Source organism: Salmo trutta, chromosome 6 (genome assembly GCF_901001165.1).
Source record: "Salmo trutta chromosome 6, fSalTru1.1, whole genome shotgun sequence".
Classification (NCBI taxonomy): Eukaryota; Metazoa; Chordata; class Actinopteri; order Salmoniformes; family Salmonidae; genus Salmo; species Salmo trutta.
In genome coordinates this window covers 54902032-54921544 of record NC_042962.1, presented here as the reverse complement: position 1 = coordinate 54921544, position 19513 = coordinate 54902032, and the positions used below count along the sequence as shown (strand labels likewise).

General features: G+C 44.8%; 2 protein-coding genes across 2 annotated transcripts; one reads left to right on the top strand and one right to left on the bottom strand.

Moving 5' to 3' along the window:
- Positions 1-5632: 5632 nt before the first annotated feature.
- LOC115196339 (late histone H2A.2.2) lies at positions 5633-6538 on the bottom strand. Its single transcript, XM_029757080.1, has 2 exons — positions 6429-6538; positions 5633-6137 (listed from the first exon to the last, which is right to left on the bottom strand). The coding sequence occupies exon 2, from the start codon at positions 6125-6127 to the stop codon at positions 5708-5710; it is 420 nt and encodes a 139-aa protein (XP_029612940.1). The 5' UTR covers positions 6128-6137; positions 6429-6538; the 3' UTR covers positions 5633-5707.
- A 627-nt stretch (positions 6539-7165) lies between these two features.
- Positions 7166-14505, top strand: LOC115196338 (angio-associated migratory cell protein). The gene is made up of 11 exons (XM_029757079.1): positions 7166-7516; positions 7771-7914; positions 8178-8297; positions 8470-8609; positions 8759-8903; positions 9012-9095; positions 9394-9509; positions 12766-12863; positions 12984-13074; positions 13220-13374; positions 13550-14505. Exons 1-11 carry the CDS (start codon positions 7426-7428, stop codon positions 13623-13625), a joined length of 1260 nt encoding a protein of 419 aa, XP_029612939.1. The 5' UTR covers positions 7166-7425; the 3' UTR covers positions 13626-14505.
- The last annotated feature ends 5008 nt before the right edge of the window (positions 14506-19513 follow it).

Below are 19513 nucleotides of genomic sequence, written 5' to 3'. Positions count from 1 at the left end.
ATAGGCTTAGCTTGTGCATCACTAGCTATCACCAAAGACAGTACAGTATGACGAAAGGCAGAAACTGCTTCTCCAATAAAAATCCCAGGTCACACTTGTAGGCGATGTCATGTGGACGTTAGCTAGCTAAGATCATGAGCAGAACCACACGGTCTAACGGTCATCTCGCGCCGAACTGTGCATATGCAGGCCGTCAAATCAAAGGCACTCCTTCAATATAAAGTCGTTTTTTGACGAAAATGAAAACGTTTCAGTTTGTCACTTTCATAAGGTCTGAGTCATAACATGTTTAACTACTGAAAACATTGGCTCGAATCTAGGCTGTGCCTTTAGATTTTGATATAATCAACAACTAAGGAAGATTATTTTTCACTTCCCTCATTTACTTCTCAAACCCCAAACCCATGCCTGTTCTGCTTGGTCTGTTTCACAAGCATTCCCGGAAGTCTCACGATGTTGCGCCTCTGGGTTTAAAGAAACTCTGTGCTTTTTACTGTGATGAGATTTGTCCTACAGGCAGAACTGAGCGATTTCCCCTTAGGCCAAGCTGCTAAGTCAAAATTGGCTATATTGTAAAACATTTATGAAAACAGAAATGCATTTTTTGGTCATCATTTAAGGTTAGGTTTAGGCATTTGGGTTAGCAGTGTGGTTAAGGTTAGGTTTAAAATCAGATTTTATAACTGTGTGGCTTTGCTAGCTAGTGACCACTCCACAGATCTGCATCCAGAACAAGATTCATGACGAAAAATGCTAACCTGTGAAAAACACGGCTTGGTAGCTAACTTGATTCTTCTTACATACTGTATATGTACCACTTAAGTTAAAAAGCATTGGACTGGTGGCAGGTAGCCTAGCGGTTAAGAGTGTTGGGCCAGAGCGACTAGGTGAAAAATCTGCCGATGTGCCCCTGAGCAAGGCACTTAACCCTATTTGGTCCTCAAAGTCGCTCTGGATAAGAGCGTCTGCCAAATGACTAAAATGTGTAAACATGGGCGAGAGAGTTTCCTCCCATCATATTTATTGCATCAGTCTCTGCACTATTCCTTTAAATTCCAAGTCACAAAAAAAAACTGTACAACACAAATGGCTCCTAGCCTCCCACACTTGCTTTCTGACCATAACACTAAGACTAAATAATATAAAAACTAAATACAAATATTTTTATACAACTTAAACTAGAAGAAAATGAGCAAATCAGGTCTGACAACTAACTGAAATTAAACAGAATTTAAAATCATTTAAAAACAATTAGAAAAATTCTAACTAATATAAAAACAGAACTATAATAACCTTGGTGGGAGCTATAGAATTAGCTATCAAAGTTAAGAACGACCAGCGCTGGTACAGTGGTAGACACATTTCAACTTGGCTGTTTCTGTCATGGGAGTTGAGGCCATACTCCTATTCAGTTAAATGTTGATTTTACAGACACGACCGTAGGCACTTTGAAAAGTTTTAGAGACCTTTTTATTTGGAAGAAAATGCGTTCTAAATGCATTAGAAACTCTCAGCTCTTATTAAATATAACAACTGACTTGGGATCAGTTCTTCCCACCACAGCTACGCCAAACCACACTGAGTGAATAGACCCACAGTGTTCCTGGACCTGTGGTTATGGCTTTAGCAGTTAACCACAGCACTGAGAGCAGAGTGTATGGAGAACACAAGGCCCCGTTTTAGTCTAACTGGCTATAAGTGGTTGCAAAGGGAAGTCTGTTCCTCACCCAACATCAGCCACAAATCACTGTCCCACTGCACACAGACCTCACTGACACTACAAAGGAGTTTACAGCTGAAAAAAATACCTGTTTACATACCCTGTTAATATGTCAACTTGTCTTGTTTTACAGAGTATGTTTGGCCCAGGAAATGAATGTTGAATGAGTATAGTGGATCTCCAAAATACCTATGTCTAGCATTGATGGGCCGGTCAGAGTCATACAGACCCATATACACTATGTAAGACTGGTGTGAATATGTTTCACACCAACTAAGACAAGGGTTCTAAATTCCACCAACAACTCTCAACACCAGCTTCTGGCCTGTTCACTGGCAAAATGTTTTCTGTCCAGACATCAACTTGGCTATGACAGCAGTGAAGCAAAGAAGCCACAGTTTGTGAACTAGGCCATGCTCATTATTTGTAGCATGTGTCATACAGAACTTCATGTGAGTGAAAAAAAGGTGCCCTACATCAGTGGTGGTCAAACCTCTCCTCAGGGACCCCCAGCCGTTCCATGGATTTGATCTATTCCAGAGCTAGCACACCTGATTCAACTTGTCAACTAATCATCAAATCCTTCCTTAGATGAATCAGGTGAGCTAATACAGGGCTAAAACAAAATTGTGAAACGTCTGTGGGTCCCCAAGGAGAGGGTTGAGAACCACTGCCCTACATAACAAGAGAAAATGAAAAAATCTATCACCTATATGTTTGCAAATGGAAACTAGGTTTAGGGAGAATGAAAGGGAAATGGGGGGCTGTAATGTGTTGAAACGGCCATAAAGTGTTCTCGTTAAACGAAAGCAGAGCAAGGCTTTTACAGTAGAGCCAACTAGTCCACAAGTTTCCACCAAAGGGTCCCAGACCTGCAAACTCATTATGTTTCCCTCCCTCTCTAACAGCTTCCAGGCCCAAGAAAATGAGTCTGGAATTACAGTGTGTGTGTGTGTGTGTGCGCGCGCTAACTTGTGTGCATTTGTGTGAGTGTGTAAGTACACTACCAGTCAAAAGTTTTAGAACACCTACTCATTCAAGGGTTTTTCTTTATTTTTACTATTTTCTACATTGTATTATAGTGAAGACATCAACCCTATGAAATAACACATGTGGAATCATGTAGTAACCACAAATGTGTTAAACAAATCCAAATATATTTGACATTTTTCAAATAGCCACCCTTTGCCTTGATGACAGCTTTGCACACTCTTGGCATTCTCTCAACCAGCTTCATGAGGTAGTCACCTGGAATGCATTTCAATTAACAGGTGTGCCTTGTTAAAAGTTCATTTGTGGAATTTCTTACCTTCTTAATGCGTTCGAACAAATCAGTTGTGTTGTGACAAGGTAGGGGGGTATACAGAAGATAAGACATGAAGGTCAGTCAATACGGAACATTTCAAGAACTTTGAAAGTTTCTTCAAGTGCAGTCGCAAAAACCATCAAGCGCTATGATGAAACTGTCTCTCATGAGGACCGCCACAGGAATGGAAGGCTAAGAGTTACCTCTGCTGCAGAGGATAAGTTCATTATTTACCAGCCTCAGAAATTGCAGCCTAAATAAATGCTTCACAGAGTTCAAGTAACAGACACATCTCAACATCAACTGTTCAGAGGAGACTGTGTGAATCAGGCCTTCATGCTTGAATTGCTGCAAAGAAACCACTACTAAAGGACCCCAATAAGAAGAGACTTGCCTGGGCCAAGAAACATGAGCAATAGACATTAGACCGGTGGAAATTTGTCCTTTGGTCTGGAGTCCAAATTGGCGATTTTTGGTTGCAACCGCCGTGTCTTTGTGAGACGCAGTGTGGGTGAACGGATGATCTCCGCAATGTGTATTTCCCACCGTAAAGCATGGAGGAGGTGGTGTGATGGTGTGGGGGTGCTTTGCTGGTGACACTGTTTGTGATTTATTTAGAATTCAAGACAAACTTAACCAGCATGGCTACCACAGCATTCTGCAGCAATACACCATCCCATCTGGTTTGGGCTTAGTGTGACTATCATTTGTTTTTCAACAGGACAATGACCCAACACACCTTCAGGCTGTGTAAGAGCTATTTGCCCAAGAAAGAGAGTGATGGAGTGCTACATCAGATGACCTGGCCTCCACAATTCCGCGACCTCAACCAAATTGAGATGGTTTGGGATGAGTCGGACCGCAGAGTGAAGGAAAAGCAGGTAACAAGTGCTCAGCATATGTGGGAACTCCTTCAAGACTGTTGGAAAAGCATTCCAGGTGAAGCAGGTTGAGAGAATGCAAAGTGTGTGCCATGCTGTCATCAAGTCAAAGGATGGCCATTTGAAGAATCTCCAATATAAAATATATTTTGATTTGTTTAACACTTTCTTGGTTACTACATGATTTCATGTGCTATTTCATAGTTTATGTCTTCACTATTATTCTACAATGTAGAAAATAGTAAAAATAAAGAAAAACACTTAAATGAGTAGGAGTTCTAAAACTTTTGACCGGTAGTGTATGTGTGCGCTCTTTCTTATGTGCATGTACAGTATGTATGAGTGTGTGTGTGTGTACACCATCCCAGAGTGTCAATATTAAACAGGCTTATTTTTGTGATAAACTGACATCAATTATGACTGATTCTGGTGTCTGACTGTTTTGTCATCCCTATGACAGTTTAAAGAAGCCCACCCACAGTTCAGTTATCACATATGTCTGAGCGAGTAGGACAAAAGTAGAGACCTGAAAAACATTGTTTCATGTGACTTCTAGACAAATTGGGTATTTAGATGGATTGAGAAAGAGGAAGGAGAAACCATGGACACAATACATCATGTTGCCTATATTTCTTTTGCAATAGGAAATCCTCTCATTATCATACACAAACATATCACATCTGACATAACTATTGATAAACATTGTACTGAACCATTCTACCCAGGTTACCTGGAATGCTTTTCCTTATCATGGTGCAGTACTGTAGTGTTTGTCCACGCTGAAGGTCTGCCCATCAGTGAAACCCTCCCGGGCACAATGCCCGCAGGCAACCCCATGCCAGGCCTGCTCCCTAGGATCAAAGACTCAGGAGCACAGAGAAGTAAGCCCAGACAAAGTACACAGACACAGCCTTGAACAGTGAACAGACAATAGTGCTTTCATTTATAATAATAGTCAATGGCAGCCACTCTTAGATATGAAAAGGAGCTCAATATAAAGTTTAAAAGGTCTGGCTAGTATGCGCAGGGAGAGAATCAAGCCAGGGCCAGTTACTCAATATTGATGCAAATTTCTCCCATGTAATTCTAAATTCTGCTTCCCCCCCATCCCAGTGTAACAGGGGTCAGTGTGCTGTTGAGCTTTGTCCATTGTCTGACTGGCCAGTGGTCCTCTGCATCACAACCCCTCTAACAGGTCAAACAGGTTGAGCCACACAAAGGATACAAAATTGGATGGCTCCCGACACATTTCAAGCTAGCTGAGGGGTGCGCTCAAGCTGCTACACCGGCTTTTGGATGGAAAATAAGCCATTAAGATTCAGTTGTGCAATGTCCTAGTTTTTAAACTCAATCACTAGAACCCAGTTATGCACATGTGTTGGAGCAGTCAGACCCCCACACAATCCCAGGGTATTGGTTTTAGCTCATGAAACCAGTAGGCCTACCTCATTCCTCAAAGTCAATTCAAATTGAAGTCAGTCAATTCAGGAAGTACATTGAAATTCATATTCCAGTGAACTGGCATTATTTCTGTAACAACTTCTCAAACTGAGAAGCATTTTTTTGGCAAAAGTGTCAATGAGTGAATTGAAAGCACTTCCTGAATTGACCCCAGCCCTGATTTATGAATTTCATAAATGAATTTCAATGAATTAAATATTTAAATAAGGCTTAACATAGGCCATGTCTGGACATTGCAGTGCATCAGCTGGCCAACACTAGACATTCTTTAAATGAGTTATTTTATTAAGGAAAACGGTGAAAGGGACAAGTTTGCGGTAAAAGCTTGTAAGGTACATTTTAAAACTCTTGAGACTGGACGTCTTTGGCATTGCTGCCGCCGTCTTTAGGTAGCTTGGTCTTCTTGGGGAGTAACGTGGCTTGGATGTTTGGAAGGACACCACCCTCCGATATGGTGACCGCACCCAGCAGGGTGTTCAGCTCCTCATCGTTCCGCACAGCTAGTTGGATGTGCCGTGGAGCAATGCGCGACTTCTTATTGTCACGGGCCGCGTTGTCCGACAGCTCCAGGACTTCAGCGCAGAGATACTCCAGTATGGCAGCGAGGTAGACTGCAGCTCCTGTACCAATGCGGGTAGCGTAATGTCCCTTCTTCAGCAGACGGTGAATTCTGCCTACAGGAAACTGGAGACCTGCCCTGACTGAGCGACTTGTAGGAGTCTTCGATTTGGAGACAGCTTTCTTTCCACGACCAGACATCTTTCCGCTTCTGAGATACAAAGTACATGTTTTAGTGGCTGTTGAAATTATTCAAACATTGACTCAAGTGCATCGCCAACATGCAAGCCCTCCTGGGAAGAGTTGTGGATGCAAAGAAGCTAATGCACCTGCCCTTCAGCTGGTGCCCACTCAATCACTACAATTCCACAGGCACACTATTTACACAGTTAACAGAACTACCAGAACACTTGCACTTTAAGTCAAAATATAGAAAGGTAAGAGGACAAGGCATTACACACAAAGGAGAAATTAGGAAAAAACGAAACATGTCTATACTCACGGCGATAGGCTGTTTGCAAGAACTAGAAGAAGCCTAAACTGGGAATAACAGCAGCCATAGAGCGTTTTTTATGAAGGGAATAACAAGTTGCATTATTGAGGGACCCGTTTTCCAAAGTCACATGTCGTGAATACTTACGTCTGATTGGATAGCCAATTAGATTAGAGGAAATTCACATGGAGCCCAATTCCAAATCGAGCCCTAGGGCCTACTCTTTACTACTCTGGATATATACAGTACGTTAGCAGATCCGATAGGGTAGGTGGAAGTTGTGAAATCTATCTTTCACCTATTCTGTGTTCAGATCATTTCACATTAGTCTACCAGAAAATATTATATTAGAAGAGTGTTTCCCAACTCCGGTCCTGAGTACTACAACAGTACATTTGTTTGTTGTACCCGGAAAAGCGCAGCCGATTGTACTTGCCAACTAATCATCAAGCCCTTGACAAGTTAAATCAGGTGCTTTTTTTTCCGGCGCTACAACAAAATTGTGTGCTGTTGGAGGTACTCGAGGACCGGAGTTGGGAAACGCAATATCAGAAGAGGGGAAGGATGAAAGCCAGCATGATGATAATGGTGTTATTGTGCCATCTAGTGAATAAGGTTCAGGATGTTACTCTCCGATGTCATGTTGAAGAAGTCCCGCCCACTTTGGCATGGATTGGTTGTTACTATGAAGGGGGCGTGTGAAGCTTCAGGGTGAAACACCAATAGTATTAAATGTTTAATTGACGTCATCACGGAGTGCCAGATAATTCCGGAGACTTTCCCACATGTGAAAAAAACATGGGGACACTATTTAGATGTTTTTCTTTCTAGCTAGAATTTGTTCTTCGGTCAGCACCAATAAATAACAATCTTTAGCGTTTTCTGTGATTGACTTAACATAGTATCTTGACCTGTTTTCAACATTTGTCGCGCTAGCAAACTTTTCAGCTCTCAAATTAGGCAGCTAATTTAAGTTAGCCACCTTGGTAACATCTAGCTAGCTATCATGGATTACTCGGACGAAAATTCGGTACAATTCCACGGGGATGAAGAGATTATAGAAGTCATCGACCTTAACGAAACAGAGCAAAACCCAGGTAATGATGGTTGCATGTTTAGCTAGATAACGTTAGTTGGTCAGAATCAGATGCTTCAAGGGGTGGGATTTAGTTAATGTCCTTATAACTGTATGAGGACTTGCCACATGGACTGTCATTGATTGAGCAAAATAAATTGTCTCTTGGACGCTGGTGGCATTGTCTTGGTTAGACTTTCTATGAGTTAATGTCGTGATATAAAACAAAGAGAGGTACATGTGTCAAGTACAGTAATACCTCACTCTGACGGACAGATGATTTGGCGGATGAGTTCGAGGACGTGGACGTCGGAGAGACTGAGGACGGAGACGATGAACAGGAAGACTGGGATACCGACGACGAGATGGAGCAGGAAAAGGAGCAAGATGACAGCGAACTGACCTTTTCCAAACACACGGGTACTAGCTAGCTAACTATATCACCTGACTAGTGCTTTTCTTCAGTCTCTTCACAACTCAGTGGCAGTTGCCGGTAGTTGGTCCATCTCGTTATCTTGTCCATCACCACCACCGCTATATTGATAGGATTTGACAGTAAAGGGTGGATGACTTTACAGTCATTTCATGTATTGAAGGGAAGGAGACAGGTGGAAGCTATTGGATAGGCCAGGGACATGTATGGGTCTTTTTTTTCTGTTGTCACATTGACTTGTGTTTTCCAGGCTCCGTGTTCTGTGTGAGTCTGGACCCAGCCACAAACAGCTTGGCTGTGACCGGAGGAGAGGACGACAAGGCCTATGTCTGGAGAGTGAGTGATGGGGAAGTGCTGTTTGAATGTACAGGTGAGTCTCCTTACTCTCCAAGCTGTCATCAATTAGTTGTTGTGGTTTAAATTTAGCTTTGACATCCCAATAGGACATTTCTTTATGCTACAGGATAGTTGAGCTCAGAATAAACAAATATTTGTGTTGCTCCCAATATTAAACCCCAGTCCTTCTTTTTCCACAACCGTAGGCCATAAGGACTCCGTGACGAGTGTTTTATTCAGCCATGATTCTTCCCTGGTGGCCACGGGGGACATGAGCGGGCTGATCAAGGTGTGGAAGGTGGAGACCAAGCAGGAGGTGTGGTCCTTCGAGGTGGGAGACCTGGAGGTGAGGAAGAACGCAGCCAGGCCCAAAACAGGGTGCGCATATTTGTTGTAGCCCAGCAGGAACACACAGCCACACCTGATTCAGCCTGATTAAGCTAGGTAGTTAAATCAAGTTTTGGCATCTGAAGTTGCTGTGTGTGTGTTTGTTAGTGGATGGAGTGGCATCCCTGCGCCCCGGTGCTGCTGGCGGGCATGGCGGACGGTAACGTTTGGATGTGGAAGATCCCAGGGGGTGACTGTAAGACCCTGCAGGGCCCCGGCTGCCAGTCGACCAGTGGAAAGGTCCTGCCAGACGGTGAGACTGTCTCCCCAGCCAAGAGTAAAGGACAATTCAGCACAGAACACTCTACCATGATCTGTGCTGCCAGGTTGAACATGTAACAACTTAGTCTTTTCTCCACAGGGAAGAGAGCTGTGGTGGGTTATGAAGATGGGAACGTACGACTTTGGGACCTCAAGCAGGGAAACGCCACCCATGTGATTAAAGGTGAGTTTGGCCAAGTTGTCGCACGCCTGAACAGAGTATGTGACAATCCCCACTACTGCCAGACGGCAGGATGTGTGTCATGGTCACTGGGATTAAGTGTGGAATAGCTCATGAAAATCAGTGTGGAATGTGTTTATTAGTGTACATGGCTTACTTTATATCTAGAGCAGATGACCAAACCCCAAATCCTAATCTTGACTATTCTGAGGATAGAACAATAATAACTGCCACTGGACCAGCGATAAGGGACAACTTCTATCCCCACTCAACTGTCTCCGCACTTCTCTGGCCACCTCAGGTCATGATGGGCACCAGGGGGCGCTGACGTGCCTGGCCTGTAACAAGGACGGCTCTCTGGTGCTGACGGGCTCCGTGGACGGCCGCGCCAAGCTCATCAACACTGCCACTGGCAAGGTGGGCAGCGGGCACTACTGCATGATGGAGAACACATCACATACTGTATACTAGAGAACACATCACATACTGTATACTAGAGAACACATCACATACTGTATAATAGAGAACACATCACATATAGAGAACACATCACATACTGTATAATAGAGAACACATCACATACTGTATAATAGAGAACACATCACATACTGTATAATAGAGAACACGTAGCTACTGTAGGATAGAGGACACGTAGCTACTGTAGGATAGAGGACACGTAGCTACTGTAGGATAGAGGACACGTAGCTACTGTAGGATAGAGGACACGTAGCTACTGTAGGATAGAGGACACGTAGCTACTGTAGGATAGAGGACACGTAGCTACTGTAGGATACGTAGCTACTGTAGGATACGTAGCTACTGTAGGATAGAGGACACGTAGCTACTGTAGGATAGAGGACACGTAGCTACTGTAGGATAGAGGACACGTAGCTACTGTAGGATAGAGGACACGTAGCTACTGTAGGATAGAGGACACGTACAATTGAAGTCGGAAGTTTACATACACTTAGGTTGGAGTCATTGAAACTCTTTTTTTCAACCACTCCACAAATTTCTTGTTAACAAACTATAGTTTTGGCAAGTCGGTTAGGACATCTACTTTGTACATGACACAAGACATTTTTCCAACAATTGTTTACAGACAGATTATTTCACTTATAATTTACTGTATCACAATTCCAGTGGGTCAGAAGTTTACATACACTAAGTTGACTGTGCCTTTAAACAGCTTGGAAAATTCCAGAAAATGATGTCATGGCTTTAGAAGCTTCTGATAGGCTAATTGACATCATTTGAGTCAATTGGAAGTGTACCTGTGGATCTATTTCAAGGCTTTCCTTCAAACTCAGTGCCTCTTTGCTTGACATCATGGGAAAATCAAAAGAAATTAGCCAAGACCTCAGAAAAAAAATTGTAGACCTCCGCAAGTCTGGTTCATCCTTGGGAGCAATTACCAAACGCCTGAAGGTACCACATTCATCTGTACAAACAATAGTACGCAAGTATAAACACCATGGGACCACACAGCCGTCATACCGCTCAGGAAGGAGACGCATTCTGTCTCCTAGAGATGAACGTACTTTGGTGCGAAAAGTACAAATCAATCCCAGAACAAAAGCAAAGGACCATGCGAAGGTGCTGGAGGAAACGGGTACAAAAGTATCTATATCCACAGTAAAACGAGTCCTATATCGACATAACCTGAAAGGCCGCTCAGCAAGGAAGAACCACTGCTCCAAAACCACCATAAAAAAGCCAGACTACGGTTTGCAACTGCACATGGGGGCAAAGATTGTACTTTTTGGAGAAATGTCCTCTGGTCTGATAAAACAAAAGAACACCATCCCAACTGTGAGGCACGGGGGTGGCATCATCATGTTGTGGGGGTGCTTTGCTGCAGGAGGGACTGGTGCACTTCACAAAATATATGGCATCATGAGGCAGGAAAATTGTGTGGATATATTGAAGCAACATCTCAAGACATCAGTCAGGAAGTTAAAGCTTGGTTGCAAATGGGTCTTCCAAATGGACAATGACCCCAAGCATACTTCCAAAGTTGTGGCAAAATGGCTTAAGGATAACAAAGTCAAGGTATTGGAGTGGCCATCATAAAGCCTTGACCTCAATCCTATAGAAAATTCTGTGGGCTGAACTGAAAAAGCGTGTGCGAGCAAGGAGGCCTACAAACCTGACTCAGTTACACCAGCTCTGTCAGGAGGAATGGGCCAAAATTCACCCAACTTATTGTGGAAGGCTACCCGACACGTTTGACCCAAGTTAAACAATTTAAAGGCAATGCTACCAAATACTAATTGAGTGTATGTAAACTTCTGACCCACTGGGAATGTGATGAAAGAAATAAAAGCTGAAATAAATCATTCTCTCTCTTATTATTCTGACATTTCACATTCTCTTAAAATAAAGTGGTGATCCTAACTGACCTTAGACAGGGAATTTTTACCAGGATTAAATGTCAGGAATTGTGAAACACTGAGTTTAAATGTATTTGGCTAAGGTGTATGTAAACTTCCGACTTCAACTGTAACTACTGTAGGATAGAGACCACTACTACTAACTACTGGAGCTACGGTAGAGACCACGTAACTACTGGAGCTACGGTAGAGACCACGTAACTACTGGAGCTACGGTAGAGGCCACGTAACTACTGGAGCTACGGTAGAGGCCACGTAACTACTGGAGCTACGGTAGAGGCCACGTAACTACTGGAGCTACGGTAGAGGCCACGTAACTACTGGAGCTACGGTAGAGGCCACGTAACTACTGGAGCTACGGTAGAGGCCACGTAACTACTGGAGCTACGGTAGAGGCCACGTAACTACTGGAGCTACGGTAGAGGCCACGTAACTACTGGAGCTACGGTAGAGGCCACGTAACTACTGGAGCTACGGTAGAGGCCACGTAACTACTGGAGCTACGGTAGAGGCCACGTAACTACTGGAGCTACGGTAGAGGCCACGTAACTACTGGAGCTACGGTAAGGCCACGTAACTACTGGAGCTACGGTAGGCCACGTAACTACTGGAGCTACGGTAGAGGCCACGTAACTACTGGAGCTACGGTAGAGGCCACGTAACTACTGGAGCTACGGTAGAGGCCACGTAACTACTGGAGCTACGGTAGAGGCCACGTAACTACTGGAGCTACGGTAGAGGCCACGTAACTACTGGAGCTACGGTAGAGGCCACGTATCTACTGGAGCTACGGTAGAGGCCACGTAACTACTGGAGCTACGGTAGAGGCCACGTAACTACTGGAGCTACGGTAGAGGCCACGTAACTACTGGAGCTACGGTAGAGGCCACGTAACTACTGGAGCTACGGTAGAGGCCACGTAACTACTGGAGCTACGGTAGAGGCCACGTAACTACTGGAGCTACGGTAGAGGCCACGTAACTACTGGAGCTACGGTAGAGGCCACGTATCTACTGGAGCTACGGTAGAGGCCACGTAACTACTGGAGCTACGGTAGAGGCTATGTACAGAGGATAGTGGGAATGAAAACAGTACTTCTGGGTTTACATGGTGGGACAGATGACGTGATGACATGGGGAGATTGACATGCATTATTCACAAGGAAAAGGTTCTGTCGTGTTCAATAGACCAACATGTTATGGGTTTTAGAGATGTGCTGTCCTGCTACTTATCCGTTGGTATATGCTGTATAACTGGAATGTATCTAACGGGGTGTGTAGGTGTTGGGTGTGTTCTCTGTGGACGGGGCCAAAGCCAAAGCCTCGCAGGAGGATGCTGAGGAGACCAACTCGGTGGAGTCAGTGGGGTTCTGCAATGTGTAAGACTTCATGTTTTCAACATAAGACCAGAATCACAAGTTAACCTTAAATGAACTACATGGCATAAGGTGTGTAACAGTTGCCATGTTTTGAACGATGCCGTGTTCTCTGTTGTCCAGGTTGCCCCTGATAGCGGTGGCGTATCTGTATGGGACCCTGGCTATCTATGACCTCTCCTCACAGGTCCTCAGACACAAGTGTCAGCACCAGGTAAGAAACCAGCCATCCAACAGGCTCCCAACTCACAACCAAACCCCCAATAATCCTCCGATCATGGATTGTAGAGACGTGTTGCTCTGCTATTTTCATATGCCTTGATATATGCTCTATAACCGACTGTGTGTGTGTGTGTCAGGCTGGCATTGTTAAACTGCAGTGGGAGGAGTCATCCTCTGTGGTGTCCACCTGTAGTCTGGACGGGGCGGTGAGGCTGTGGGATGCCCGCTCGGGAACCATGGTGTCAGAGTACCGTGGTCACCAGGCGGAGATCCTCGACTTCACACTGAACAGGTACACACACACACACCAACACACACACACACGCTAGTCACAGATCCTAACCTTTTCAATTAGGCGTATGAACAAAAAGTCTGACCCTGTGTCAGTGGTTATGGGGAACTTATATTCTACTTACTTGAGCCAGAAAGGCTCCTATTCTCATCTGACTATCTCTCCTCCCTCACAGAGAAGCCTCTATGGCAGTCACTGCCTCTGGAGACCACCGGGCTAAAGTCTTCTGCCTCCAACGACCAGACCGTTAACAAGAGGAGCAGAGGGAGAAAGAGCGAGAGAAATGGGGATGGACTCAGCCCCGATCGCGCTTTGTCGACAATGCACCTTAAAGGCAATGTTCCCGTTTTTTGTGGAGACCATTTTAACGGTGGACACGGCATATATCGGCTCAATCCGACGTTGTCCTTTAAATGGCACATTGTCAACAAAGCGCGATCGGATTGAATCCCAGCCTTTCATTGTGTTTTCTCACAACTGAGGGTTTTTGAAGTGTCTTGTATCGATTGTGGTCTGTCTGATCTATAGTAGACCTGCAGTGTCCTAGAACTGCCAGCCATTCTACTCAGGTTTCTCAAGTAGAACCCACACAAAATATATGCATTCTAAGTAGTGTGGTAGTGTAGATGTTGGAACATGTCAACCTAGAGGCAATGAAGCATCTAACAGTAGACCAATGGGGTTACGTCATGTGGTCCTTGATTTATCACTACTCTTACATCCACACGTTGGTTTTCACTGCCATTTGGTTTGACGACAATTCTGAATACACATTAAGTTAATAGAGCTACGTAGAGATGGAGATCTTGATGATTTCCCCATGATATCTGGTGATTTGTGGAGTGTAATCCTCACTTTCCCCCTAAATCACCCCAAATTATGTCAACTCAACCTTATGTAAATATATTGGGCCCTGTTGAAATACTTTAGAAATGCATCCGTCCTTTTCTGAAGTAATCACGAATCTGAGTTAGTTGGATGGGGGAAATAATGTGATAACTTTGCTTTCCCCTACCCCATCACTGACCTTAAGGAAACATGGAAGGAAGGGTCCATCTCTGAAGTATTGGGACAGAGCCATGGGCTTTGTTCTGCTGTTTGTTGGAACCATTAAAGACGTTTACAACCCAAGTCTCTAGGTTGTCCAGGTTCTTTCCCAGCATCAGCTCTGCCTGAGAAGGCTTTGTGCAGACCGTCATTGAGTCACATATTGTCTCAAATGGCACCCTATTCTCTATAGTGGCCTTCTTTTGACTATGGGCTGTGGTCCAAAGTAGTGCACTATATAGGGTGTGATTTGTTACACAGTGTAGGGACCAGATCACTGCTGTGATTAGAGGTATGATAAGCATATTACAAAGTCAACTGCATCATCAAGAGATGACCTAATTTGTTGTAAGCTTGGATCTGTGTGCTTGATCTAATGCATTCATCCACGCTACAGGGTGCCCTAGCCAAAATAGCTTCTAGGCTAATTTTAAATTATACAGATATGACTCAGATACAGTGCATTTGGAAAGTATTCAGACCCCTTGACTTTCCCCACATTTTACGTTACAGCCCTTATTCAAAAATGTATTAAGTAAAAATGTTCCTCAATCTACACACTACCCCATAATGACAAAGCGAAACAAATTTTGGGGTGAAAATATTAAAGTAAAAACTGATACCGTATTTACATAAGTATTCAGACCCTTTGCTATGAGACTCGAAATTGAGCTCCGGTGCATCCTGTTTCCATTGATCATCCTTGAGCTGTTTCTACAATGTGATTGGAGTCCACCTGTGGTAAATTCAATTGATTGGACATGATTTGGAAAGGCACACCTGTCTATATAAGGTCCCAAAGTTGACAGTGCATGTCAGAGCAAAAACCAAGCCATGAGGTCGAAGGAATTGTCTGTAGAGCTCCGAGACAGGATTGTGTCGAGCCACAGATCTGGGGAAGGGTACCAAAGAATGTATGCAGCATTGAAGGTCCCCAAGAGATGCTAAGCTACAGGACTGATTTGCTAGCACAGACTGGAACATGTTCCGGGATTCTTCCGATGGCATTGAGGAGTACACCACATCAGTCACTGGCTTCATCAATAAGTGCATCGACGATGTCGGCCCAACAGTGACTGTACGTACATACCCCAACCAGAAGCCATGGATTACAGGCAACATCTGCACTGAGAGAGAGGGTAGAGCTTCCGCTTTCAATAAGCGGGATTCTAACCCGGAAGCTTACAAAAATCCCGCTATGCCCTGCGACGAACCATCAAACAGGGAAAACGTCAATACAGGACTAGGATCGAATCATACTACACCGGCTCCGACGCTCGTTGGAGGTGACAGGGCTTGCAAACTATTACAGACTACAAAGGGAAGCACAGCCAAGAGCTGCCCAGTGACATGAGCCTACCAGACAAGCTAAATTACATCTATGCTCGCTTCGAGGCAAGTAACACTGAAACATGCATGAGAGCATCAGCTGTTCCAGGCGACTGTGTGGTTACGCTCTCTGCAGCCGATGTGAGTAAGACCTTTAAACTAGTCAACATTCACAAGGCTGCAGGGCCAGACGGATTACCAGGATGTGTACTCCGAACATGCACTGACCAACTGGCAAGCGTCTTCACTGACACTTTCAACCTCTCCCTGTCTGAGTCTGTAATACCAACATGTTTCAAGCAGACCACCATAGTCCCTGTGCCCATGAACACTAAGGTAACCTGCCTAAATGACTACCGACACGTAGCACTCACGTCTGTAGCCATGAAGTGCTTTGAAAGGCTGGTAATGGATCACATCAACACCATTATCCCAGAAACCCTAGACCCACTCCAATTTGCATACCGCCCCAACAGATCCACAGATGATGCAATCTCTATTGAACTCCACACTGCCCTTTCCAACCTGAACCGCCCCAAGGTAGTAACGGTAGGTAACAACACAACCGCCACGCTGATCTTCAACATGGGGGCCCCTCAGGGGTGCGTGCTCAGTCCCCTCCTGTACTCCCTGTTCACTCATGACTGCACGGCCAGGCACGACTCCAACACCTTTAAGTTTGCCGATGACACAACAGTGGTAGGCCTGATCCCCGACAACAATGAGCCTATAGGGAAGAGGTCAGAGACCTGGCCGTGTGGTGCCAGGACAACAACTTCTCCCTCAACATGATCAAGACAAAGGAGGTGATTGTGGACTACAGGAAAAGGAGGACCGAGCAGGTTGAGAACTTCAAGTTCCTTGGTGTCCACATCACCAACAAACTAACATGGTCCAAACACAGCAAGACAGTCGGAAGAGGGCACGACAAAACCTATTCCCCCTCAGGAGGCGATTTGGAAAGATTTGGCATTGGTCCTCAGATCCTCAAAAGGTTCAACAGCTGCACCATCGAGAGCATCCTGACTGGTTGCATCACTGCCTGGTATGGCAACTGCTCAGCCTCCAACCGCAAGGCACTACAGAGGGTAGTGCGTACGGCCAAGTAAATCACTGGGGCCAAGCTTCCTGCCATCCAGGACCTCTATACCAGGCGGTGTCAGAGGATGGCCCTAAAAATTGTCAAAGACTCCAGTCACCCTAGTCATAGACCATTCTCTCTGCTACCACACGGCAAACGGTACCGGAGCGCCAAGTCTAGGTCAAAGAGGCTTCTAAACAGCTTCTACCCCCAAGCCATAAGACTCCTGAACATCTAATCAAATGGCTACCCAGAATATTTGCATTGCCCCCCCCCCTTTTACGCTGCTGCTACTCTCTGTTATTATCTATGCATAGTCACTTTAATAACTCTACCTACATGTACATATTACCTCAATTACCTCGACAAACCGGTGCCCCCCAACCTTTTGACTCTGTACCGGTACCCCCTGTATATAGCCTCGCTATTGTTATTTTACCGCTGCACTTTAATTATTTGTTACTTTTCTTTCATTTTTTTATTTTTTTAAATTTTTTTTACTGCGTTGTCAGTTAAGGGCTTGTAAGTAAGCATTTCACTGTAAGGTGAAATGCCAAATACCTGCTGTATTTGGCACATGTGACATTTCAAATTTGATTTGAACACAGTGGCCTCCATCATTCTTAATTGGAAGAAGTTTGGAACCACCAAGACACTTCCTAGAGCTTGCCGCCTGGCCAAACTGAGCAATCGGGGGAGAAGGGCCTTGGTCAGGTGACCAAGAACCCGATGGTCACTCTGACAGAGCTCCAGAGTTCTTCTATGGAGATAGGAGAACCTTCCAGAAGGACAACCATCTCTGCAGCACTCCACCAATCAGGCCTTTACGGTAGTGGCCAGATAGAAGCCACTGAAAGACACATGACAGCCCGCTTGGAGTTTGCCAAACAGCACCTAAAGGACTCTCAGACCATAAGAAACAAGATTCTCTGGCCTGAATGCCAATTGCCACGTCTAGAGGAAACCAGGCACCGCTCATCACCTGGCCAATACCATCCCTACAGTGAAGCATGGTGGTTGCAGCATCATGCTATGGGGATGTTTTTCAGCGGCAGGGACTGGGAGACTAGTCAGGATCGAAGGAAAGATGAACAGAGGAAAGTACAGCAATATATTTGATAAAAACCTGCTCCAGAGCACTCAGGACCTCAGACTGGGGCGACGGTTCACCTTCCAACAGGACAATGACCCTAAGCACACAGCCAAGACAACGCAGGATTGGCTTCGGGATAAGTCTCTGAATGTTCTTGAGTGGCCCAGCCAGAGCCCATACTTGAACCCGATCGAGCATCTCTGGAAAGACCTGATAATGTGTGCAGCGACGCTCCCCATCCAGAGCCTTACAGAGCTTGAGAGGATCTGAAGAGGAGAATGGGAGTAAAACATGTTTATGTTTTGGGTTCTAATGGGGGTACAACAGTAGAACTAAGCTAATGGGGCATTTTAAGTTATATTCTTCAAGAATCAGTGGCTATATATCTTGATTTTATTCGTCAAATTTATTCTAGCTTTAAAAGGGGAAAGCACAAACATAAAGTGTAGGAAAATCAAATCAAATCAAATGTATTTATATAGCCCTTCTTACATCAGCTGATGCCACAAAGTGCTGTACAGAAACCCAGCCTAAAACCCCAAACAGCAAGCAATGCAGGTGTAGAAGCACGGTGGCTAGGAAAAACTCCCTAGAAAGGCCAAAACCTAGGAAGAAACCTAGAGAGGAACCAGGCTATGAGGGGTGGCCAGTCCTTTTCTGGCTGTGCCGGGTGGAGATTATAACAGAACATGGCCAAGATGTTCAAATGTTCATAAATGACCAGCAGGGTCAAATAATAATAATCACAGTGGTTGTTGAGGGTGCAACAGGTCAGCACCTCAGGAGTAAATGTCAGTTGGCTTTTCATAGCCGATCATTCAGAGTATCTCTACAGCTTCTGCTGTCTCTAGAGAGTTGAAAACAGCAGGCCTGGGACAGGTAGCACATCCGGTGAACAGGTCAGGGTTCCATAGCCGCAGGCAGAACAGTTGAAACTGGAGCAGCAGCACGGCCAGGTGGACTGGGGACAGCAAGGAGTCATCATGCCAGGTAGTCCGGAGGCATGGTCCTAGGGCTCAGGTCCTCCGAGAGAGAGAAAGAAAGAAAGAAAGAAAGAAAGAAAGAGAGAATTAGAGAGAGCATACTAGGTGAGGATACCCTCCTTTCTAGGAAGAGGCAGTGGCCACTAGTCCAGTGTTTCCCAACTCCATTCGTCCAGTACCCCCAAGTAACAGTATACATTTTTGTTGTAGTACACCTGATTCAACTTGTAAACTAATCATAAAGCCCTTAATGAGTTGAATCAGGTGAGGTTTTGGGGGGGTGGGGGGGCTGCTGGAGGTTCTGGAGGACTGGAGTTGAGAAAGATAGGCTACCATATTTTCCTGTGAACCCGAGGGGCTAAAATGATCTCCTGTGTCATGACAAGCCCTTTCCTCTAGGAAAAGCCTCATAAGCAGATGTTTATGTCCTGTAAGAATGTAATGATATTGCTGTTTTATTGCAGTGGCCTATATATTCTACCCAGCAGGAAATGCATTAGCCAAGTAGCTACTGTTTTGTTGCTATGCCAATGCTTGTGAAATGTCTACCTCTTTACCAAACTGGTCTTTAGAGAGAGTGTGTGGGAGGGACAGAGCTACTATAAC

Bases quoted from the DNA above. Each gene is read 5' to 3' on its own strand.
- LOC115196339 (XM_029757080.1), bottom strand. From the start codon at position 6,127: ATGTCTGGTCGTGGAAAGAAAGCTGTCTCCAAATCGAAGACTCCTACA.
- LOC115196338 (XM_029757079.1), top strand. From the start codon at position 7,426: ATGGATTACTCGGACGAAAATTCGGTACAATTCCACGGGGATGAAGAG. The intron at 7,915-8,177 runs GTACTAGCTAGC...TGTGTTTTCCAG, and splicing joins GACCTTTTCCAAACACACGG to GCTCCGTGTTCTGTGTGAGT. The intron at 9,510-12,765 runs GTGGGCAGCGGG...CGGGGTGTGTAG, and splicing joins TCAACACTGCCACTGGCAAG to GTGTTGGGTGTGTTCTCTGT.